This window comes from Schistocerca cancellata, chromosome 2 (genome assembly GCF_023864275.1).
Source record: "Schistocerca cancellata isolate TAMUIC-IGC-003103 chromosome 2, iqSchCanc2.1, whole genome shotgun sequence".
NCBI classification, from domain to species: domain Eukaryota; kingdom Metazoa; phylum Arthropoda; class Insecta; order Orthoptera; family Acrididae; genus Schistocerca; species Schistocerca cancellata.
Genome location: NC_064627.1, coordinates 90,512,552 through 90,538,479, shown reverse-complemented (window position 1 = coordinate 90,538,479; position 25,928 = coordinate 90,512,552). Strand labels below are relative to the sequence as shown.

Below are 25,928 nucleotides of genomic sequence, written 5' to 3'. Positions count from 1 at the left end.
TTGCTTCCTAAGGACACTACCACAGACTCGCTTTATCGCCAGAAGTTTCTCGACCTTCGCACGGACCTTCGCAATATTACCTCTGTTTACATGGATGGCTCTCGTACCGACTGTTTTGCTCTGTGTGCCTTCGTCATTGGCACTGACGATAGATATGCGGTATCGGCTTTCGAAACACTGCTCAGTACGAGGTGCATTCAAGTTCTAAGGCCTCCGATTTTTTTTCTAATTAACTACTCACCCGAAATCGATGAAACTGGCGTTACTTCTCGATGCAATCGCCCTTGCAGATGTACACATTTTTCACAACGCTGACGCCATGATTCCATGGCAGCAGCGAAGGCTTCTTTAGGAGTGTTTTGACCACTGAAAAATCGCTGAGGCAATAGCAGCACGGCTGGTGAATGTGCGGCCACAGAGAGTGTCTTTCATTGTTGGAAAAAGCCAAAAGTCACTAGGAGCCAGGTCAGGTGAGTAGGGGGCATGTTGCAGTGCAGGGAGAAATTTGTTCTTCAAAACATTTTCGTAGGATGCACCTGTTACCGTAGTGCCCTTTGGAACACAATGGATAAGGCTTACGCCCTCGCTGTCCCAGAACATGGACACCATTTTTTCAGCACTGGCGATTACCCGAAATTTTGGTGGCGGTGAATCTGTGTGCTTCCATTGATCTGACTGGCGCTTTGTTTCTGGATTGAAAAATGGCATCCACGTCTCATCCATTGTCACAACCGACGAAAAGAAAGTCCCATTCATGCTGTCGTTGCGCGTCAACATTGCTTGGAAACATGCCACACGGGCAGCCATGTGGTCGTCCGTCAGCATTCGTGGCACCCACCTGGATGACACTTCGCATTTTCAGGTCATCATGCAGGATTGTGTGCACAGAACCCACAGAAATGCCAACTCTGGAGGCGATCTATTCAACAGTCATTTGACGGTCCCCCAAAACAATCCACTTTCTCGATCATAACCTCGGGCTCGCACAAGCCGGTCTGAGGACGTTTCGGTCTGTTGTCACACGATGTTCTGCCTTCATTAAACTGCCGCATCCATAACTCCATCACCACATGTCTCCTTCAACTGTCGATGAATTTCAATTGGTTTCACACCACGCAAACTCAGAAAACGAATGATTGCACGCTGTTCAAGTAAGGGAAACGTCGCCATTTTAAGTATTTAAAAAAGTTCTCATTCTCGCCGCTGGCAGTAAAATTGCATCTGCCGTACGGTGCTGCCATCTCTGGGACGTATTGACAATGAACGCGGCCTCCTTTTAAAACAATGCGCATGTTTCTGTCTCTTTCCAGTCTGGAGAAAAAAAATTGGAGGCCTTAGAACTTGAATGCACCTCGTATTTACAGTGGAGCTCTTCACCCCCATGTCAGTCCAAGCAGTACGTCTGGCAACACAGGCTTTTCAGTTGTGTCATCTGCTCCAACTCTCTCAGTTGCCTTCAAAGCCTCTGTGTGCTGAACACCATCCATCCCTTAGTGCAACGGGTCCAGGAATGCTTTCACTCGGTCACTCTTGATGGGGCCACTGCGATGCTAGTGTGGGTTCCTGGTCACGTCGGTCTGACGGGAAACGAGGCCTCTGACGCTGCTGTCCTCGTGCCTCAACCCGCTAGTTCTTCCGTTCCCTCCAGTGACCTCTGTGTTGCCGTCGGTCAGCAGGTGGTGTCACGTTGGCGTCACCACTCGTCTTCCCCTTCGTGGGAACAGGCTCTTGGTAATTTAACCCCTCCCAGCTGGCTTGGCCGACCTCCTCTTGGCCCTTTCGAGGCGAAATCATTCTAGCTGGGTTGCGTATTGGGCACTGTCTTTTTGACCATCGCCATTTGTTGAGCGGTGAACCCCCGCCACTATGAACCATATCTGAACAAGGAGCACAAATGGCTCTGAGCACTATGGGACTTGACCTCGGATGTTTTCAGTCCCCTAGAACTTTGAACTACTTAAACCTAACTAACCTAAGGACATCACTCACATCCATGCCCGAGGCAGGATTCGAACCTGCGACCGTAGCGGTCGCGAGGTTCCAGACTGAAGCGCCTAGAACCTCTTGACCACATTGGCCGGTTGTGCTCATTGTCTTTTACCTTTGACGGTTCGCCGTTTCCTGACGGAATGCCCTTTTCTCAACCACCTACATTCCAATTTATGTCTGCCGTCAGAGTTGTCGGCAGTCTTAGCGAAAGACGCGCGAGCTTTCGACCGCGTTTTACGTATTATCGGTCGTAGCAATATGGCGAAGGACGCTTAATCTTTAGTTCACGACCTCCGTTGTCTCTATGGCGTCTTTGATGGTCCTCTCTCTCCATGACCCTGCTTTTAGCTATCTTTCATTCCGTCGACTGGGTATAACGTGTAGTTGCTTTTTACTCCTTTTTCGTCTTCGTGTTCTTTGGTTCTGACATGAGTTCGGTTGATCCTAGTTGTTTTGTGCCCTAAAACAAAACAAACACAAAGAAACTGTACCTGTCATGGCTGCAATTGAATTGAGTAACGAAAGCAGACTAAAATAGGCCTGGAAGGTGTTTAAGCAGTTAGCTTTAGTTTAAATAATGCTACCTTTTCATGGAAAGGTGTTTTAGGTTTTCAGGGGGTGTCATGGTCGTATGCAGGTGGATTCCTTAACCATTATAGGGTTGAACATTGTCGGGTGTTTTCTTTTTCATTCCACTGGATTGGGCAGCTTGCATAAAACATTACAAATGTTTTATTTCTATTGGGTTTTCGCATTACTCAAATCTGTAAGTGTGGATTACCTGAATTACCTGTCTGTGATTTTATTGTGATTTAGTCGTTATATGTTTAAAATACCGAATATAAGTCCCATTGAAACAGTGTCTGCATGGAGGCTTGAAGAAAGCAGCGATCTTAGTATTGGTTAAAGCCGTTGACATTTTTATATGCATTTATGACAATTGGCTTTCTGATGACAAGCTGTTCTTTCCGTTTGTTCAAGGTAAGGGTACACGTTTCATTTTTAGCAGCAGCTTTGGGTAGCATCATCACCTTATATTGGAATATTATTTCACACATTTGTAGGACGAAGATAAAGCGACGACCAGCAGGAAATGTCATTAGAGTTACGCTACACCACTTTTACAAGACGTCACAGCTTGGTTTAGTGTTTAGGATTTAAAGTACTGAAATAGCAAAACGCTTTAATTATTTTGCGTGGATTCTGAGACAGAGAGGTGTCACTCTCAGTGACCAACCTCACAGAAGAAGAATCTCATACTGAATAGGAAGGCGAAGCAAGAACATAAATGTCTCTGTTACTAGATGGGCTGTTATCCAATTGGGCTAAGAAATGGAAGTCGAGCACATAAAGGTCGCCTCTTCAGGCTTGCGGGAGACACGACATTGTACTTAATGACGTAGGTATAATGCGTTCTCGTGGACACTCTATGGTGTCGTCAGCTACGATGCCACAATGTAGGTGCGCTCTGCTAGGTTGGCACTACGACAGACACCGACGACAGCGCACTCTGGCCGGAGTGGGAGAGGACACTTCGCACCTCATTGCAAAGTTATGTAATCTTCTTGCTAGAGTAAAGGTGATTTAAAATCGTACTGCTGTACCGACGTGTATTACCTTTTCACGCTCCTACCCACGCACCGCCTTCCAGGTGGGATACAAAAGTGGCGACGAGGCTACTTTTTTTCCACCTCCTAGCATTTCCTATTTTTGCTCGGTACTGCTTTCTTATCGTGCTAGCCTCAGTATAAAACTTTCATTTGTGTAAACCAAGGCTTCGTCACATGAACAGGCTTCGCTGTCCGATCTTGTAGGTTTTCAGGCTCAGCAAATGACGCTGCTGCTTGCTGCCATAAATGGACTGGTCACACTACAAACTGCAGCTACTTCGGCGCCTCCGACGTCACCGCCTGTACCGACGCCGTCGCCATTTCGTGCCTTCAGTCCTGACGTTGAACGCTGGCCAGAATACATCGCCCAGCTCGAGGCACACTTCGCAGCATAAAACATACCAGGTACGGAGCGGCTTGCTTTTTCTCATTGCCAACGCGGGTGTTGGGTTGTACCGTGTGCTCGTGAAGCTGTTTCCCACCACCCGCCCAGAAACTTACGATGAAGTGATAGAAGCTTTGAACTCCCACTTCCGTGACAGTGTAAGTTTTAATGTTGTAGCTGCACACTACAAATTGCTTCGCCTCTAGGTGGCCCTACTCAGTCCAGTAAATTTTGATTAGCGAACCTTCAGCGACTAACTTCTGATTGTGACTAGTCATTATATCCGCATATGAGCGTCCACACGAGCAATTAGAGATGCTAATGAGCAGAATCCGGCTGATCACCGCATCCGCGAACGAGTCCTCAGTTTTAAAAAGCCGCCTTTGCAGAAAGTAGTGGACTTGCTAGACAGACCAGATACAGTAGACATGGCTACCTCCGCTTTAGACGTGACCCCGGGTACCGGGTGTGTGTGTGTGTGTGTGTGTGTGTGTGTGTGTGTGTGTGTGTACTGTCAGCGCCAGCACTGCCAGCCACGCCGCGCTGCTCGCGCGCCCCTAAACAGGTTTCACGCCCGGCACCTACTCAGAAACCGAAATCGTGTCCGAACTGCTTTCGCGCCCACCCACGGGACAGTTGCCCATCCTGTCAAGCAGAGTGTTATTTTTGTAGTAGAAGGCCACGTTCAAGTTGTGTGCAGTAAGAGGAACACTAATTCACAACTTGTCTCCCGTTCGCGTGACTCGCGTGGGCGTCACCGCAACGCAAACCGCCACGATCATGATTCACATCAGCCTATGGACGTCAATCCCTTTTATTCAAAGCCTTCTGCTTCACGTGCGTCAACGGCTCGTCGTGAGGATCAAGTTTAGCCAGACACTTCCTCTCGCATTCATTCAGCGCGATGGGAGGAAACTGTGTCACTTTGCACATTTGTGGACCTTCTGTTCGCCTGCAGCTGGACAATGGTGCGTCTGTTTCTTTACTGAACAGATCGACGTATGACTTGCTCGGTTCGTCCTTGCTTCCTCGTTCACATTCCACACTCACTGCATTTACTGGACAAGAAATCTCAGTGCTCGGCGTTTCCCTTACCGCGTCCTGAAGACATTTTTGATAAGCTTGGTGCGGGAAAATTCTTTTCCACGATTGATTAGCGGGACGCATACTTTCAGATTCCGCTCGACGAACAGTCGCGGCACTATTTTGTGATCAACACTCACCTTGGGTTGTTCAAGTTTCGCCGCCTTCCGTTCGGTTGTGCTCCGGCTCCTGCTATTTTTCAGTCTTATTTGCAGCTGTTGTGTGCCACTGTCCCTGGTTGTGCCAATTATCTGGACGATATAGTTGTATCAGATCGCATCCCTGACTAACATTTGCAGAATTTGCGTGCCTTATTTACTGTACTTCTACAGGAAGGGCTGAAGTGTAACAGAGACGAAGTCCAAATTTTTTTCAAACTGAGATTCAGTATTTAGGATATATGATCAATGGACAGGGTATCCACCCCTCGCCGTCACATCTCAGTGCGTTTAGAGACTTGCCAACACCCAGGAACTTGAAAGAACTTCAGTCTGAGTTGGGCAAAATTACATGTTATATTCGGTTTATACTATATGCAGTGCAGATTACAGCGCCTTTGCCTCGCCTTCGGCGGAAGAACGTCCCTTTTGTTTGGTCTTCGGAATGTGGCGCTGCTTTCCACAAGCTCAAATCTGCTTTGTTGAGTGATCGCTGTTTGATTCCTTTCGATCCCTCCAAACCAGTTGTTTTGGCTGTCGATGCATCTTCGCACGGCATCGGAGCGGTTTTCTTGTATCGCATTAATTCTTTCTCGATTTGAGAAAATTTTTGCGATCGACAGAAGCTTTAGCTATTGTCTATGGAGTAACCAAGTTTCATGATTTTGTTTGTACGGTCGCAAGTTCTATTTGGTCACAGACCATAAGCCTCTAACGTCGTTTCACCCGCCAAAGCCAGTTCAGGCCTAGACTGCCCAAAAGTTGCAACGTTGGTCCTTGTTTTTGTCTAACTACAATTACGAAATTTTGTTTCGGCCTGCCTATAGGTCCTCACGAAGTGTTTGATTCTTCAGAATTGTGCTGCATGTTTACCGGAAAACCATCGGCTAATCCCTTATCTTGTGAATTGGTAGATTTTCGTCGCATTGCTACCGTGACAGCTACCGATGCTTCTTTGCAGATTCTTTTGCAGTATATTCGTACTCAACGGCCTCACCCTGATATGCAGATTCGAGATCCCCTTGTACGGCGTTACTTTGCGAAACGTCACAACGTTTCTGTACACCACGGTGTTATCTTGTTACGAACTGAATGATCAGTCGCGTGTGGTTGTACCTGGTTCGTTACAGTCGGAAATCCTCCAATTGCTGCACTCTGGTCATTGGGGTACAGTGCAGACGAAGCAATTAGTGCGTTGTCACTGCACTTGGCTCGGCATTAATAAACACATTGATAATTTGCTTGCTAATTGTAGCTCTTGCGCCAAGCATCAATCTACTCCCCGCCAGCGCTTCTTTGCGTGGCGGACTCTTACTGCACCTTGGCAGCGCGTTCATATTGATTTTGCGGGTCCTTTTTTATTGATGCGTACAGCACCTTTCCTTTTGCTGTATTATGTCTGCTTCTACATCTGCCAGTACTATTGGGGCTTTGACATCTATTTTTTGCATTGAGGGCCTTCTTGAAGTTATTGTCTCCGACAATGGCCCCCAATTCGTGTCCTCAGAGTTCTAAACTTTCTGTGCTGCTAATGGTATTCGCTATCTGACCTCAGCCCCGTTCTACCCCCAGTCGAACGGCGAGGCTGAACGCTTTGTGCGTACGCTTAAGTCGCAGGTGAGCAAGTTGCGTGCAACGCACTCTCTGGACTTTGCTTGCTTCCTATCTCTCTCAGCCACGCGGCACCCGTTCCCCAGCGGAATTGGTACATGGCCACGGCCATCGGTCGCACCTGCAGCTACTGCACCGCCGCCACGCGCTCCCCCCTGCTCCGCCCCGTTCTGGCTCGGCGTCACACGATTTGGTGTTCTATCACGTTTTCTCTGGCAGGCAACGCTGGCGCATTCTTCGCCAGAATGGCGATACCTTATTTGTCACTTCTGGTCCCTCCGGCACTGTCAAGCGACACCGGAACCAGATCCGTTTGTGGCGACCTCGGTTTTCTGCTGCTGGAAACCAGCAGCAACGGGAGTAAAACTCAAAAAAGTAGGGGAAACCAAAAACAGAAGGAAAGCTTAAAAAACCACTATAAAAGGGGGGGTTGTTTGTCCCCAAAAAGAGCTTCAAAGGACAGACGTCATCTCACTGGCACTAATAAACTCGAGAACGCGATCGGCTGAGCGCGTGTCGTCTGCTAAAATGGAAGATATATCAGGCGACAGCTGTAGACGGACGCGTAACGGAGTAAAATAGGGGCACTCAAGTAAAAGGTGTCTTACTGTCCACAGCTGAGAGCAGTGGGGACAGAGTGGGGGAGGATCACCACTTAAAAGATGCCGATGGCTAAAAGGACAGTGCCCTATCCGGAGTCTAGTTAAAATTACCTCCTCCCGACGACGCGTTCGGGAGGAAGAGATCCAAGCACAGGGAAGAGCTTTCACGTCCCGCAATTTATTATGGGGAAGTGTCGACCAATGTGCGTGCCATAAAAGAGCAACACGACCACATAAAACACTCCGTAGATCGGCGAAGGGAATCATGCGAATATCAGGCTGAAGAAGAGAGACTGCTGCCTTGGCCGCTATATCGGCCGCCTCATTTCCACAGATATCAACGTGTCCTGGGATCCAGAGGAACGAAGGTTTCAAGAAAGTTTTAGGAAAGAGAACGTAGCAGTTGACGCACTGATACCAGTCTTACTCCTCACTGCAATGGCTGTCTCATGCTGCAAGGTTATTTACACATAAATGAGAAGACATTGCTGCATGTGGCCAAGCACTATTCTGGTTGACGTAATTCGTGTGTAATATTCTCTGCAATGCCTCACTTTTTTTTGTTAAATGAAGCGAACTCTGTATCTAAGGCATTTGTCACCTTTTCTTCATTTTTGTCTGTGTGTGCTGTAAATCAGAACTTCTTTTTACATTTTAGATAAGATCTGAGTGTCGATGATAGTTATTGATATACCTTTATTTATATTTTGAGGAGTGCCTGATGAGATAAAGAGGAGATTTTTTAAGGGTGTACCTCGACGTTGGAGACACTACTGTTCAGAGTGGACAAAGAATGAAGGTACTTAACTAGCTTCAGCAAAAACAACAAATGAAATTTATTTACAGTTCACAATGAAGTCGCCATTGGCGAAACATTCTGGATTAATCCCCCATTTCAATCTACGTAAGGGAAGGTAAATATGAGAAAAAGATGAAATAACGAATTTATTTAAGGCATATGTTAACAGATTTTCAACCAAATGATACATATACAAACTACTACATTCCGACACAGTTCTCAAATGTAATAGGACACAAATGGCAGTAGGTGTAATTTCAGAGGGTTACTCTGTAAATGAAAAGATTTGACATGAGATGACTAATTACTTCTTTATTTGTGCTTTACAGATTACTCACACCTGTAGCTCTGTTATGTAGTTCATCACATTAATCATCACTGTCAGAAATTCTTCAAAACGACCCTTGTAGGCGCTTGTGGGGGCATGTTCATAACACATGAGCTACTATCTGCCATCACACACCACAGTCCCAAGATGGTAATGAAGATTTACCTCGCTTGTGGAACGTGTTTACACATCTTCCGTGCACCATTCAAATCCACAAATTTCTCAGGGCTTGTCAAGTCCGTGGATTTTCTTGTGGGTGCAAGACAGTTTCAGGCATGGCTGAGAACACTTTTGTTGCTGATTGCATTTCTGTTTATCGGTGGCATTGAATTCATTTTCAGGAAGAAACCCAGCCATGATAAGGATTCTGATATGTGTGTAGTAGAGCACTTTTTCACCTTACGTAATGATGTGGAATGTGACCTGAGATAGGTAACTAATGTGTGGAAATATATTGTACAGACCTACTGACAGTGGATGCGGATCAGTTAAGATGTACATACATCTTTTTCACATACATACTATTCCACTAAATGGGCACACAGTAGATGTACTGTGCTATTGACTGAAGAGTGTTTGCTGACACTGCCCGACTAGACCACAGAGCTTGTGCAGAATGTTGTATGTGCTTCTGAGCTTTCCAGGTGTTGGTGTTAAGTGCTACTTAAAAGGAAGTGTCTGTCCCAAGGTATTTTGGGTGCATGTTATGATACTCTGGCACACAGAACCCTTGATGCCCATTTTGAGAGATACAGTCTGTTAGACAGTTGAAAACGTGCAACGTAAGTTTTGCTTACATTAGGTTTTAACCTACTTTTTTGGAAGTATTGGCTGAATATGGCTAGATCAGAAGATGTTGACCAGTCATCTGCATAGCCAATATATATGGGCTGTATTGGAGAAATATCACATTCATTTAAATGAAACAAGAGGGAAGTGACTACTGATCTGTGTGGTAAGCCGTTATGCAAAACTTCTGTTCAGATGCTGTCATTCCCTGTAGTCATAGCAAATATCTTTCCAACTAATATGTTGTCAAATAGTTTCAATGTCAATTTTCATGGAATAATTTGTAATAATTCATGGCAGAAATCTGAAGCCAAGAAGCAGAGGCCATCAGATAATTCCAAAGATTTCCTTGGCTAAAATCAAATGAGTCATTGTATGTTCTAATCCCACAAGAGCACACTATGTGGTGACAGACACAATGACCTTTATTACGCCTAGACACAGCTTGTTACAATAGATACACTAGCAATGGAGAGGTGCACAATAACAGTGAGGTAACACACACATCAAGGCAAACATGACAGAGCTGGCCAGTCCTGTCTCCAAAAGCTGTTAGCTGGCCAGTAGGGTGCACAGATGAGAGGCTCTTTGAGCATCCATGAGTGACAGCCTCTGGCTGTTGTTGAACTTCTAGCTGTGTCTGCTGACTTTTGTGATGCACATTACAACTGCTTACCCAGATTTGGGTGTGGATCTGTGCAGGTAAATACAGTGGGCAGTTCAGTAATAAGATTATGATCATCAGAATTGACAGGGGAAAAAACCACTATTGGTTCAGGTATATCTGCCAATGTCACAATCTGATAAAGAGAGTGAAAGTACATGACAAAATGTTTATGAAAGGAAGATGGAAATCTAATACCTGCGAGTTATTGGAATGCTGTAGTAGGCGATGTAATAGAAGACAGAATTGTAGAACAGTATGAACGTGGCAGTGTGAATGACAAAGTAAAAAACACAGATTCAATTGTTCTACAAGTTTACTATTAATTATGAATATGCTATTCGAAAATTACTAGAGGAGGTGGTATATTTCGAAAAGTTTTAGAGTAGTGAGAAGATTTTAGCTGGATTACATCATTTTGAGACCTTCTGCAAAATCTGATATTGGATTGCAAGGTGTACCCAGGAGCAGATATAGAGCCATATCACAATTTAGTAATGATGTTAGTAATGATGAAGAATAGACTGAAGCTTACGAGAATTGTCCAGAACTATTAGTGGGAAAAGAAGTGGGGTACATGGAAGAATTGTGTATGTGTTTGAAGTTCTCTGAAGCAGTAAATACTGTGGTAATTAATACTGCAACAGGCAGGTCAGTTGAAGAGGAAGGGATTTATCTGAAAAGGATAATCACAGAAGTTGAACAGACAAATGTAAGTATGCACAAGGTGACTGTAAAGAAACATTGTGTTACAGAGGAAATACTGAATTTTGTTTGTTAAGTTAGGAAATACAAAAATGTGCAGTAAGAGATAGAAATACACCATTATAAGTTATTTAAGTGTAAAATAAATAGGAAAGCAGAAAAGCCAAAGTGAAATGACTGCAGAAAAAAATGTGAAGAAATCAAAAGTGAAATAGTCATTGGTAGGACTATTGAGCATATAAAAAGTCAAAGCAACCTTTGGTGAAATTAAACCAAAGGAACAAACATTAAGAGTGCAAAAGTAGTTTCACTGTTGAACTAAGAGTATTGAGCTGATAGGTGGAAAGTGTATATTAAGGCATCTACGTGGGGTACAATTTGTTTAACTCTTAATCTTCATTGGATAACCAATGCCTTCTAACTCCTATTGTGTCACCAAAGTATTGGGAGACGTGCAATCAAATAACGCTGGAGGCACAGTTAACATTTCTTCATAAGTCATAAAAGACTGGGCGGCATGAGGGTCAGGGTGGGGGAGCATTGTAAATTTGAAAGGACCACAGAATTGTATAGACGTCAATTAAGTATTGTGGGAAAACCAGGAAAGGACAGAATCAAGGTGTTAGAGATATGGTTCTACATAGAAATGTTGAAAATTCAGTGGCCCAAATTATTAAAAACGAAGAGTTTCACCACAGAAACAGTGACAAGAAGGGACAAAATGACAGGCCACACGTTAAGAGAGCAATGAGTATCTTCCATCATACCTGGGGGAGCTACAGAGAAAAGAACTTTAGGAGAAGGGAGAGATCAGAGTAGTCCAGAAAATAATTGAGTGTGTTACACTGCGAGGTGAAGTAGTTGGGATAGGAGAGTAGTTCCGGATGGGCCACAACAAACCAGTCAGAAGACTGATGAACTCCTCTGGATCATGTACAACAAATTTGGTAAGAGAAAACTTGTACTGTAAATCTTTAGATAAAATACCGAACCCCTCAGTCAGTTTAAACCAAGGAAGAATACCGCATAATATTCTTATGGCATCCTGTCTTGCTTCATGTGTGTAATTCCACGATCTAATTCACTCACAATCACTTGATTTAATTAGACTACTTTCCATTACATTTGTTTTGCTTTTGTAGTTCATCTTATAATCTCTTTAAAAAGATTTATTTAACTGCTCTCCCTAGTGATTTTCCATCTCTCACAAAATTAAAATTCATTCAAAAACCTCAATGTTTTCCTTTCATCTTCTTTTTTAAACTACTTATTCATTGTACAGACTGAATAGCATTGTGGCTCTCTCTCTCCTCCCAAACGCTGTTCCCCTTCTGTGCTTTTCAACACTTGTACAGATGCCACACCACAGATACAATTTTCAAATAACATTTTTCTCCAGGTACAGAGTGTCAAATTAACACTTGTTAGCCATCTCAACTGTCAAATTGAAAAACAGTATTCTCTGTAAAATAACAATGTCTTGGAAGATTCCCACGTCTGAATATTGGCCTTTGTTCTGAATGGATCAATGACTGGCACCTGTAGATTTTTAATACAGTGATCACTTGCAGCATCACCTACTGGCTGTTCAATTGTACAGATTAGACAGTCCATACTGAAAATCCAAGGCCCACAACCATCTGTGAGAAGATGGATGTGTAGAATCTTCCACTCCATGTGTTTTGTAGAGTTCAAATGCTCCATTTGTGTGTTTGTATGTGACATTCTGTATGTGGCTAATTTTTGTGCATTAAAACTGAAGGCCTACTCATTGTTCTTCACTACAGTATGCCCATTTGCCCTATTTTCTGAGTAGTGAGTCATGTTTATTTGTTAGTAAATATATCCATTTAAAATTGGACCTCTCCCTCCCACCCACCCACCTGTAGCTCTGTAAAATATTCTGCATGCCTCCATTATTGTGGTCAAGGCCTTAGAGATGAGCACCTTAAACTAGATTCACTCAGGTACTCCACACATAGTACTTGTATCATATTCTGAAGCTGCTGTAAGTCTGGCCAACATTTTGCAGTATATGCTTCTGTGAGTTAAAAGTATACACACCTTTTCCTCATTTCTGTATAATTAACCTAGTGTTTATTTAGTCTGATACAGAAAATGGAACATTCACATGAATGTCACCAATCCTTGTTTTCTAAAGAGTTAATCTATCTTGTTACTTTCACCTACCTTCACTTTGCAAATGGAGCTGTTTTTATTTTTTTTTTTTTTTTGTTTCATGCAGTTTGTCTGATGTCCTGGACTTAACATTGACTTTTCTAAATTTTTAGAATACATGATATTACTGGGCTGAGAGTTTGATTATAAGCTTACATGGATGTCATACTTCTGACTTGAATCATAATTCCTTATGTAATACATATTTTAAAGTACGTTCATTAAGGTAGACTGTGGGGAACAGACCATGCTTTCTTGTCTGTTCCCCCCTGCGGTTTCGGGGGTTAGAATAGGCCCGCGTTATTCCTGCCTGTCGTAAGAGGCGACTAAAAGGAGTCTCACATGTTTTGGCCTTATGTGATGGTCCCCTCTCGGGTTTGACCTCCATCTTTCTAAATTATTCCGAAGAGCGAGCCAAATGGGGAAGGGCGCCTTACATGGTGCACTGTATCCGTCGTGCAATTAGACCTTTAGCCAATTTTCACTTCGTTGCAATGGTGTCCCGCTCGTTTTCGATCTCTTGGGCGAGGATACGTCCCTGGGTGCGATTACCACGCTGCCCTCTGCAGTGTTTCTTTTAACTGCGACGACGACCTTGGACAGTTTTGCACCTAAGATCCAGCACGGTAGCCAGTCCGTTGTGGTGGGGCCGCCATGTACCCTCTTGGTTGTAGCCCCCTGACAACACAGGGATCGCTCTACTGATGCCTGCGCCGTTAACTCCCCACGTATGCCAAGGAGTAGATGCCTATCCTCCTGGGGTATCAGGACTCCCGGCAGCGGCCATCCTGCCAGGTGGCCTTTGCTGTGGCTGGGTGGCGCCCGTGGGGAGGGCCCTTGGTCGGAGTAGGTGGCATCAGGGCGGATGACCCGCAATGAAGCGTGGTACATCATCTCTCGCTGGCGGCCAGCCGCCAGCAGTCTCTAAGCCTTCTCGGGCTCAATTTAATGCTCAGAAGTACGATCCGAAAACGTTCCCCTCCCTGGCCACGCCGTGGGAAGAGCGTAAGTCTCAGGATGGAGGTAAGTTATTCGCCCCCGATTCTTAGTTTGCACAAGAGCTGATGGGGAGTCTTTTCTCTCCACAAAACCTCAGTTCTTCGTCGAGCATTTAGAGGACAAGTTTGGGGAGGTGGAGGGCTTGTCTAAAATGCGCTCTGGCTCAGTACTGATACAAACGGCATCCTCCGCCCAGTCACGCAGGTTACTTGCTTGTGACAAGTTGGGGGATGTTAACGTTACTATTACTCCACATAAGAGTTTAAATATGGTCCAGGGTGTTATTTTCCATAGGGACCTCCTTTTGCAGTCTGATGACGAGCTGCGCGCCAACTTAGAACGTAGAGGTGTTCATTTCGTCCGGCGCGTTCATCGGGGTCCGAGGGACAATCAGGTTGCTACCGGTGCCTTCATCTTGGCCTTCGAGGGTGATACGTTACCGGAAAAGGTCAAGGTGATGGTCTACCGATGTGACGTCAAGCCCTATATCCCTCCCCCGATGCGGTGCTTCAAGTGCTGGAAGTTCGGCTATATGTCTTCCCGCTGCACTTCCAGCCTCACATGTCGAGATTGCGGCCACCCATCTCATCCCAATACTTCATGTGCCCCGCCTCCCATCTGCGTCAACTGCGGGGAGCACCATTCACCTTGCTCGCCAGGCTGCAGAATATTCCAGAAAGAGCGCAAAATCATGGAATATAAGACCCTGGACCGACTGACTTATACTGAGGCCAAAAGGAAATACGACCGATTACATCCAGTGAGAATGACATCTTACGCCGCTGCTACAACACCTTTGCTCGCCCCATCAGTTTCGCGAATTCCGGCCGGATCGATGAGTGGTACAACTCCTCTCGCCCCCTTGCCAGTGGGGGGCTCTACCCACCGGGTCGCTCCTGTGCCCCCTACCTCAGGAGCAACACCATCCCCCCCATCGGGGACGTCGGTCCCCGCTTCTAAGCCGGAGAAGTGTCCAACTTCTTCGGCTTCGCACGCTCGCAAGGGGTCCCTTGGGTCCCTCCCTTCCCAGGTTTCCACCGGCGGGAAGGCTGACGATAGACAGTGGCGTAAGTGCCCACAATCTGCAGGTCGAAGGGCTTCCCGATCCTCCTCAGTCCCGGAGACTGAATCGGAGAAGCCCTCCCAGCCAGTTAAACCCAAGGAGCAGCGTGAGAAATCAAAGAAGAGCAACTCTAAGCCCAAGGAACGCGCGGTGGTAGCCACCCCATCGCAACCTTCTAGCTCTGCGTCTGGGGACAAGGTGGAGATTCTGGCGTCCGCTGAGGACCTCGATCTCGCCGGTCCCTGAGACGCCATGAATAGCACTAGCACAGGTGCTCAATCGGAGGCAGCAGGTGACCCAGCGGCGTAATCTGCCTTCCCAGTCCCGTCACGCCTTTCTCAGCCATGGACAAACCCATCCTCGAGTGGAACTGCAGCGGTTTCTTCCACCATCTAGCTGAGCTCCGCCAACTTATCAGCCTTCAGCCTTTCCTCTGCATTGCTCTGCAGGAAACTTGGTTTCCAGCAATGCGCACCCCCGCCCTCCGTGGCTATCGGGGTTATTATAAGAACTGAGCAGCTTATGAAAGGGTGTCTGGTGGCGTCTGCATCTATGTCCTTCACACTCTGGAGAGGGACAGACTCGCTGTGCAAACACCTTTAGAGGCTGTCGCTGTTAGGGTGTGGACGCCGCAGGCTCTTACCGTCTGCAGTCTGCAGTCTTTACCTTCCACCGGAGGGTGATGTCGCGCAGCATGTCCTGGCTGCGCTGATAGCCCAATTGCCGCCACCTTTCTTATTACTGGGCGACTTTAACGCCCATAACCCTCTGTGGGGTGGGTCAGTGGCAACAGGTCGAGGCGCCACCGTTGAGCATTTATTGTCGCAGCTCGATCTCTCGATTTTGAATGATGGTGCCTCCACACACTTCAGTGCGGCGCATGGCACCTACTCCGCCATTGACCTTTCAATCTGTAGCCCTAGCCTCTTACCATCTGTCCACTGGAGTGTGCATGACGACCTGTGTGGTAGTGACCACTTTCCGATTTTTCTGTCGCTACCACAGCGTCACTCTTCTGGGCGCCCTAGCAGATGGGCTATGAATAAGGCTGACTGGGACTTGTTCTCCTCCACTGCCACTATTGCGCCTCTCTCAACTAATGCCATTGATGCGGTGGTTACATCTGTCACCGCCGGCATCGTCACTGCCGCCGAGTCTGCCATTCCCCGTTCTTCTGGGTCCCCTCGGCGGAGGGCTGTGCCTTGGTGGTCGCCTGAGATCGCTGAAGCGATTAAAGATCGCCGGCGGGCGCTCCAGCGTCACAAGCGACATCCCTCCATGGACCACTTTATTGCCTTCAAACGGCTGCGTGCGCGGGCCCGCCTCCTTATCCACCAAGGCAAGAAGGAGTGCTGGGAGCGGTATGTGTCCACCATTGGACTCCATGTCACTCCATCGCAAGTCTGGGCCAAGATTCGACGGGTCTTCGGCTATCGGACCCCTGCCAGCGTCCCTGCGCTCTCACTGAATGGAGCAGTTTGTACTGACTCCGACGTCATAGCAAAATGCTCTGCTAAGCGGTTTGCAATGAGTTCCGCTTCTGCGAATTACCCCCAGGCCTTCCGCTCCATTAAAGAGCGGATGGAACGTCGGAGCCTTTCTTTTCGCACCAACGCTTCTGAACCCTACAACGCTCCATTCAGTGAGTGGGAATTTCAGAGTGCCCTTGCCGCTTGCCCTGATACCGCTCCCAGGCCAGATCGCATCCACTGTCAGATGCTGAAACACCTTTCAGTGGACTGCAAGCGACGCCTCCTCGACCTTTACAACCGTCTCTGGGTCGAGGGTGAGTTTCCGTCGCAATGGCGGGAAAGTATTGTCATCCCCATTTTGAAACCTGGAACGAACCCTCTGGAGGTGGACAGCTACCGTCCCATTAGTCTCACCAACGTTCTTTGCAAGTTGCTTGAACGGATGGTGAGCCAGCGCATAAATTGGGTGCTGGAGTCTCGGGGCCTTCTGGCTCCGTCTCAGGGTGGGTTCCGTAAAGGCCGCTCCGCCACCGACAATCTGGTGAGCCTTGAGTCGGCCATTTCGGAGAAAGCATTTAGGATCCATCCGTACAGCCTTTGCCCGCCGTCAGCACCTGGTCGCTGTCTTTTTCGACATGCGAGGTCATCACACACTTTTAGTGTCTTGCCAGCAATTATAGAAAGTATAGCTACAAATAAAGTTCAGTTTAAGAGGAGTCTGAAAGGTGTCCTTGTGGCCAACTCCTCCTACTCCATTGAATAATTTCTAAAACAGATTCAGCTGATGTATGTATAAATGTCTAATTATTATTCCTGTACTTTTTTTATTAATATCACATGATGTAAGTATGTATGATATGTACCAAATACATGAGGATCTCCACAATATGGATCCATGGAATGAGGAGTTCCTCTAATCTTATCTAATACAAATAATGACCTGTACAGTGTTATAAAACTCAACTCTTTGCTAACCATATTAGGCTTTAGAATTATAATATAATGACTCTATATTTTATTTTCAGCTACAATTGCTCCTGACTTAATAGTGTATTCAAATTATGGAAGTCAACGGTTTTTTGGTGATACAACCCTAATAGCATTTATTGTTGGTGGAACTACACTACTCATTGTGGCTATTCTGGGACTCTTGATTTATCTGAAGAAATGCCAGGAGATCTTCTCTTCACACAAATGTGACGGTAATTCCAACGTATATAATTATCAATTTCAGCAAATTTAAGGTCAACTAGACTCAGATTACAGTCTGGAACAAATTTTCATTTATCATTACATTCACTACAGTTTAAGTGGACAGTCCAAAGACCATGAGAGTGCTTTTCATTCCAAGTTAAAACTCAGTTAATTATGCAAAGTATAACTAGTTAAAACAAGAACATTCTAGCTGATCTCTCTGTTTCTGGAAGTCACCTTTGTTTATTATAATTATTTGTGATGTGATGTTTCAGAATTCTCATATTATTAGCCAGTTGTACCTCTTTTTCTGCCTTATCACTAACTGACTGACAAGACTTAGGTTTCACTTGCTGCATTACACTTTTTGTGTCATATCACTAGGACACAATTTGCATATCTTTGACACTAAAGAATCTTCGCAATTATTGTCACCATTTTGCCCTTTCCTTATCTTTGTAATCCTTCAGTGTACTTTCTCATATCCTCAAAAACACAATGTTTATTTTACATTTCTCCCCTTCCTCTTATTCACATTCCTTCCCCTTCATCCTTTCTTTATTAATTCTTTCTTCAGTTTATGATATATTTCAGCAGTCACATAATTCTATGCCAACATACTGATTCCAGTTCACTACATTTTAAATATTTTGGAATGTAATTTCTTGACTGTGGTATACATAAATTGTTTCAAAACTGCTTTTACATTTTAATTTTCCTCATTATTTATTAATGTAATATGAAAGTAAATACTTTGGGTTAAAGTAGATCGCTAACCAAAAAGCAGAAGCATTGAGTTGTCGATAGGCACACAGGAAAGGAAAGAAAAAAAAACTTGCTAGCTTTTGGGATAATCCTTTCTGAGCTAGAGTAAAATGCACACAGAAAACACACACACACATTTTTTATTTATATTCAGATACGAAATGCAAACATAAGCACAGTTCATCCACAAGACATGACAGAGGGAAAGTGCATTACTGGTGGGAAGAAGGCATTTATGCCCTGACATCGTGACTTTGGGGTGCTATGTGCGCCACAGAAGAAGAGTTCCGGGTGACAGTGGCTGTTGTTGTGAAAAGAAAAACGAAAGAAGATTCTATGGAATTACTTATTTACGTACTTACTTCTTGAGTTTGGGATACCAACAATCTTTCAGTCAACAACTTTGGTTATTAAGAGCTTATATATGAATGTTTGATTGATATTTTTTTAATTTTTTTTACATACATGTCAAGTTCTGTGGGACCAAATTGAGGAGCAAATCTCCAAGGTCATGGAATGTGTCAGTACATGAAATTACAACATAAAAATAATAATAGATAAAAATAAAATATTTATGGACCCAAAAAAAGTCAATCCATAAGTTGAAGTAAACGCAATCAACAAAACAACAAGAATCAGCTTAATTTTTCGAGGAACTCCTTGACAGAATAGAAGGAGTGACCCATGAGGAAACTCTTCAGTTTTGATTTGAAAGCGCATGGATTACTGCTAAGAGTTTTGAATTTGAGTAGTTGCTTATTGAAAATGAATGCACCAGTATACTGCACACCTTTCTGCGCAAGTGTTAAGGAAGTCCGATCCAAATGCAGGTTTGATTTCTACTGAGTATTAACTGAGTGAAACCTGCTTATTCTTGAGAATAATCTAATACTGTTAACAAGAAATGACAGTAAGGAATATATACCGGGTGATCAAAAAGTCAGTATACATTTGAAAACTGAATAAATCATGGAATAATGTAGATAGAGAGGTACAAATTGACACACATGATTGGAATGACATGGGGTTTTATTAGAACCAAAAAAATGTAAATGTTCAAAAAATGTCTGACAGATGGTGCTTCATCTGATCAGAATAGCAATAATTAGCATAACAAAGTAAGACAAAGCAAAGATGATGTTCTTTACAGGAAATGCTCAATATGTCCACCATAATTCCTCAACAATAGCTGTAGTCGAGGAATATTGTTGTGAACAGCACTGTTGTCCGGAGTTATGGTGAGGCATAGGCGTCGGATGTTGTCTTTCAGCATCCCTAGAGATGTAGGTCGATCACGATACACTTTCGACTTCAGGTAACCGCAAATCCAACAATCACATGGACTGAGGTCTGGGGACCTGGGAGGCCAAGCATGACGAAAGTGGCAGCTGAGCACACAATCATCACCAAATGACAAGAGATCTTTCACGCGTCTAGCAATATGTGGTGTTTTGTTTTGAACTAATAAAACCCCATGTCATTCCAAGGATGTGTGTCAATTTTTACCTCTCTATCTACATCTAAGTCGAAACAAGGCCCCGGGAGTAGACAACATTCCGTTAGAACTACTGACGGCCTTGGGAGAGCCAGTCCTGACAAAACTCTACCATCTGGTGAGCAAGGTGTATGAGAGGCGAAATTCCCTCAGACTTAAAGAAGAATATAATCATTCCAATCCCAAAGAAAGCAGGTGTTGACAGATGTGAAAATTACCTAACTACAGTTTAATAAATCCCAGCTGCAAAATACTAATGCAAATTCTTTACAGACGAATGGAAAAACTGGTAGAAGCTGACCTCGGGGAAGATCAGTTTTGATCCCGTAGAAATGTTGGAACACGTGAGGCAATACTGACCCTATGACTTATCTTAGAAGAAAGAGTAAGAGAAAGCTTTTGACAATGTTGTCTGGAATACTCTCTTTCAAATTATGGAGGTGGCAGGGGTAAAGTAGAGGGAGTGAAAAGCTATTTACAATTTGTACAGTCATAAGAGTTGAGGGACATGAAAGGGAAGCAGTGGTTGGGAAGGGAGTGAGACAGGGTTGTAGCCTCTACCTGATGCTATTCAATCTGTATATTGAGCAAGAAGTAAAGGGAACAAAAGAAAAGTTCGGAGTAGGTATTAATATCTATGGAGAGGAAATAAAAACTTTGAGGTTTGCCGATGACATTGTAATTCCGTCAGAAACAGCAAAGGACTTGGAAGAGCAGTTGAATGGAATGGACAGTGTCTTGAAAGGAGGGTATATGATGAACATCAACAAAAGCAAAACAAGGATAATGGAATGTAGTCGAATTAAGTTGGGTGATGCTGAGGGAATTAGGTTAGGAAATAAGACACTTAAAGTAGTAAAGGAGCTTTGCCATTTGGGGAGCAAAATAACTGATGAAGGTTGAAGTAGAGAGGATATTAAATGTAGACTGGCAATGGCAAGGAAAGCGTTTCTGAAGAAGAGAAATTTGTTAACATCGAGTATTGATTTAAGTGTTAGGAAGTCGTTTCTGAAAGTATTTGTATGGAGTGTAGCCATGTATGGAAGTGAAACATGGACGATAAATAGTTTAGACAAGAAGGGAATAGAAGCTTTTGAAATGTGGTGCTACAGAAGAATGCTAAAGATTAGATGGGTAGGTCACGTAACTAATGAGGAGGTACTGAGTAGAATTGGGGAGAAGAGGATTTTGTGGCACAACTTGACTAGAAGAAGGGATCAGTTGGCAGGACATGTTCTGAGGCATCAAGGCATCACCAATTTAATACTGGAGGGCAGCATGGAGGGTAAAAATCGTAGAGGGAGATCAAGAGATGAGTACACTAAGCAGATTCAGAAGGATGTAGGCTGCAGTAGGTACTGGGAGATGAAGAAGCTTGTACAGGATAGAGTAACATGGAGAGCTGCATCAAACCAGTCTCAGGACTGAAGACCACAACAACAACAACAACAACATCATCTACATTATTCCGTGGTTTATTAAGTTTTCAAATTTATACCGACTTTTTGATCACACGGTATATTGAGAGGCCTATGTCAAAATACCCAGAGTCGTGAACAAGGGTCGACAAGAGGTTCGTGAACTTACACCACTTATTGCCCAAACCGCCCATTTCTGAGCCAAAATTATCCTTTTAGAATGGGAAGAGTTACCCCAAAATATAATACCATATGACATAAGCAAATGAAAATAAGCAAAGTAGACAAATTTTTGTGTCAAACGATCACTCACTTCAGATACCATTCGAATAGTAAAAGTGGCAGGATTAAATCTTTGAACAAGATCCTGATGTGGGCTTTCCACATCATTGAAGGATCCCACTCCACATGCTGCAAGACAGCTTCCTCAAATTGCAGTGTTCATACTGTGTGATGCTGTCCCTGTCCAGGTAATCTGCTAAAATGATCTGGTCTCACGCAGACATTGGTACACAGCAGCAAAGGTTGTATGATGCAGGATACGGTGATTAGGATATTGTTGTTGATAAACCCACTGTGCAGCTCGTTGTGGTGCAATACGTAGTACGCACCAACCATATCAGTGTACTCACTCCAGGTGTATTGCTCCATTAGTAAACAGAAACAATGCACTACTACACTGGTGGACAGCAACTGCTTACAACCGAAGAGCATAATACGACCTCTAACAACTGAAGATTGTAATACAGCCTCTAACAACTGAAGAGCGTAATACGGCCTCCATCGGTTTAAATATTCCTCATAGGAAAAAACGACATTAGGTGAAAATATTTGTTTTGATGTCCCCTAAAACCTCCCAGAGTTTGTCGGTTTAAATACTGTTCTCCCCATATAAAAGAGAAAGTGTAGAGAAACATATAGAAGCATGTGCCTGTGAGCTTAAATTAAATAAAGGCACATTTATAATTGTAACTGTATATAGGTCCCCATCAGGAAATTTTCATCTATTTCTGAAAAATTTGGACTCCTTGTTGTACTATCTGTCAGACAGGGGGAAGCAAATTATTATTTGTGGGGACTTCAATGTAGATTCTCTGAAAGAGGGTAATAGGAAAAATGACCTTGAAGTATTACTCGGTTCTTTCAATTTGACACCCGTTATTGATTTTCCTACTCGGGTGGTAAAGGATAGCAGCTCACTGATAGATAACTTCTTTGTAGACCAAGATAAGTTTAACCAGATAAATGCTCAGTCTGTTGAGAATGGTCTTTCTGATCATGGTGCACAGCTAGTTACAATATATGACATAGCTCCATTCAGCAATACTAAACAGTCCTCCAAAGTAGTACGTTCAGTCAACGATTTAACAAATGCAAATTTCAGGGAAAGCCTACAGCAGTTAGACTGGGATGAGGTGTACCGTGAACCTGATGCCAATTTAAAATATAATTTATTTCATGACATTTTTGTAAATGCATTTGAAAACTGCTTCCCCAAGAAAATAGTTAAATATACTCGTAAGAAACCTTGTAACAAACCATGGCTTACTAAGGGTATAAAAATATCTTGTAACCGGAAAAGGGAAATGTATCTGACAGCAAGAAAGAGTAGTGACCCAGAAACTATCAAAAATTATAAAAACTTCGTGTTATATTAAGAAAAGTTATTAAAAAATCCAGGAGTATGTGTATCATGTCTGAAATCAGCAACTCTGATAATAAAATTAAAACAATTTGGAATATTATTAAAAGAGAAACAGGTCAACCAAGAGCAGAGGAAGACAGTATTACCATCAAATTGAATGAAAGCTTTACGAACAAAAAGTCAGAAGTTGAAAATATTTTTAATAATCATTTTCTAAATGTTGTGGATATAGTAGGATCCAGGTGTTCATTAGAAGATGCTAGGCTGTTAATGGAAGAGGCCATACCTATGCAATTTGATACAATTGAAATCTCACCCACTTCTCCCTCTGAAATTAAGAAAATAATAAACTTGCTTAAAAGCAAAAAATCACATGGAATTGATGGCATTTCCAGCAAAATACTAAAAGCTTGTTCTCAACAGATAAGTAAGATTCTCAGCCACCTGTGTAATAGCTCTCTGGAACAGGGCATTTTCCCTGATAGACTGAAATATGCTATTGTTATACCTTTGCATAAAAAGGGGGATAGATCTGATGTCAACAATTACCGTCCAATCTCCCTTCTAACAGCTTTATCCAAAATTTTTGAGAAAGTAATGTATTCAAGAGTAGCTTCACATATCTGTAAAAATGAAGTATTAACAAAATGTCAGTTTGGTTTCCAGAAAGGTTTTTCAACAGAAAATGCCATATATGCTTTCACCAGTCAAATTTTGAATGATCTGAATAACAGAAAACCACCCATTGGGATTTTTTGTGATCTCTCAAAGGCTTTTGATTGTGTAAATCATGAAATTCTGCTAGACAAGCTCAAGTATTGTGGCATGAGTGGGACAGTGCACAAATGGTTTAATTCATACCTAACTGGAAGAGTGCAGAAAGTTGAAATAAGTAGTTCTCGTGACATGCAAAGATCAGCACATTCCTCAAACTGGGGAACGATCAAGAATGGGGTTCCACAAGGGTCAGTCTTGGGTCCTTTGTTGTTCTTATTATATATTAATGACTTGCCATTCTATATTCATAAAGAGGCAAAGTTAGTTCTCTTTGCTGATGATACAAGTATAGTAATCACACCTGAGAAACAAGAATTATCTGATGAAATTGTCAATACTGTCTTTTAGAAAATTACTAAGTGGTTCCTTGTAAACGGACTCTCACTGAATTTTGATAAGACACAGTACATACAGTTCCGTTCAGTGAATGGTATGACGCCATTAATAAATATAGACCTTAATCAGAAGCATATAGCTAAGGTAGAATGTTCCAAATTTTTAGGTATGTCCATTGATGAGAGATTAAATTGGAAGAAACACATTGATGATCTGCTGAAACGTTTGAGTTCAGCTACTTATGCAATAAGGGTCATTGCAAATTTTGGTGATAAACATCTTAGTAAATTAGCTTACTACGCCTATTTTCACTCATTGCTTTCATATGGCATCATATTTTGGGGTAATTCATCACTGAGGAATAAAGTATTTATTGCACAAAAGCGTGTAATCAGAATAATAGCTGGAGTCCACCCAAGATCATCCTGCAGACATTTATTTAAGGATCTAGGGATATTCACAGTAGCTTCTCAGTATATATACTCTCTTATGAAATTTGTTATTAACAACCAAACCCAATTCAAAAGTAATAGCAGTGTGCATAACTACAATACTAGGAGAAAGGACGATCTTCACTATTCAAGATTAAATCTAACTTTGGCACAGAAAGGGGTGAATTATACTGGCACTAAAGTCTTTGGTCACTTACCAAATAGTGTCAAAAGTCTGACAGATAACCAACAAGTATTTAAGAAGAAATTAAAAGAATTTCTGAATGACAACTCCTTCTACTCCATAGAGGAATTTTTAGATATAAATTAAGAAAAAAAATATTAAAAAATAAAAAATAAAAATAAAAAATAAAGTAAAATAAAAAAACACACAAAAAATAAAGTTGTTATATTAACTTAAGTATGTTGTTAAATTAACCTAATTATGTCATGTATTGGAAAATTCGACTCGTTCCACATCATTACGAAATATCGTATTCATGATCCATGGAACTAGTATTAATCTAATCTAATCTAATAACAAACTGGGTGAGGTGTAATGTGGACTGTAAGCATTTGTGTGTAGTGTTTGAGATTGAGACTAATTTTATCAGCAGTACTATATAATGGTTTCAAGGGGATAAAACATTTATTCAAAATAATTAAGTGTTGTTGAGTGCACACCCTTCACACTTTAGTATACCTGTAACTAGGGGCATGGTTCATGGTTACAAAAATGTTAGGTAAGGTTTTAAATAAGCTCGATCGGATAGATGATTCATCTCACAAGATAACAACAATGTCAAATGATGTGACAACACTCAAAACAGAGTAAAATTCAAGCAAATAAGTTGAAACAGCTGGATAGGATAAAAGTCATATCTAATAATAAAACAACACTTAAAACTACAGTAAGTAGAATTTCTCAAATTGACACAATCTTAGGCAACTTACCTAAGGAGTTGAAACCGAAATCTAGAAACACAGCGATTTAGTTAGGTAGGAGGTAAGAAAAATTTTAGTAATGGCAATGTTAAGATCTAACTATTAGGCACAGACGGCCGAATTTTACAGCGAAGGAATTTCCAAGCTTGTCCATTGCTACGATAAGTGCCTTAATTTAAATGGCAACTATGTAGAAAAGTAGTATTTAAGTGTGGCTTTCATCTGTATATGATAAAAAAAATTCCAATACTTTATTTATTTTTAATTCCAAAACGTAATGTACTTTGTGGATAGCCCTCGTATGAGAATAGATGAGAGTAAATTGATTATGAAAGTAGGAAACTGTAAAGTAAGAGTAAAGAAATTTAAAGAATTGTTCTCCAAAAATAGTTAAAGCATATGGATTTACCTGGTCAATGTTCATTCTTTCGAATCTTCATTTTTCTGTATATGATGTATGAAAGCAAATCTAAGAATTAAAGGTAAA

At 42.8% G+C, this 25,928-nt stretch overlaps 1 protein-coding gene across 1 annotated transcript in view; it reads left to right on the top strand.

The window, feature by feature from the left end:
* Window positions 1–17,370: 17,370 nt before the first annotated feature.
* LOC126151156 (uncharacterized) overlaps window positions 17,371–25,928 on the top strand; it is an 87,440-nt gene continuing 78,882 nt past the window's right edge. The window contains exons 1-2 of the mRNA XM_049915924.1: window positions 17,371–17,377; window positions 17,461–17,637. Of these exons, the coding sequence (XP_049771881.1) occupies window positions 17,371–17,377; window positions 17,461–17,637 (184 nt within the window). The remainder of the gene's footprint in view (window positions 17,378–17,460; window positions 17,638–25,928) is intronic.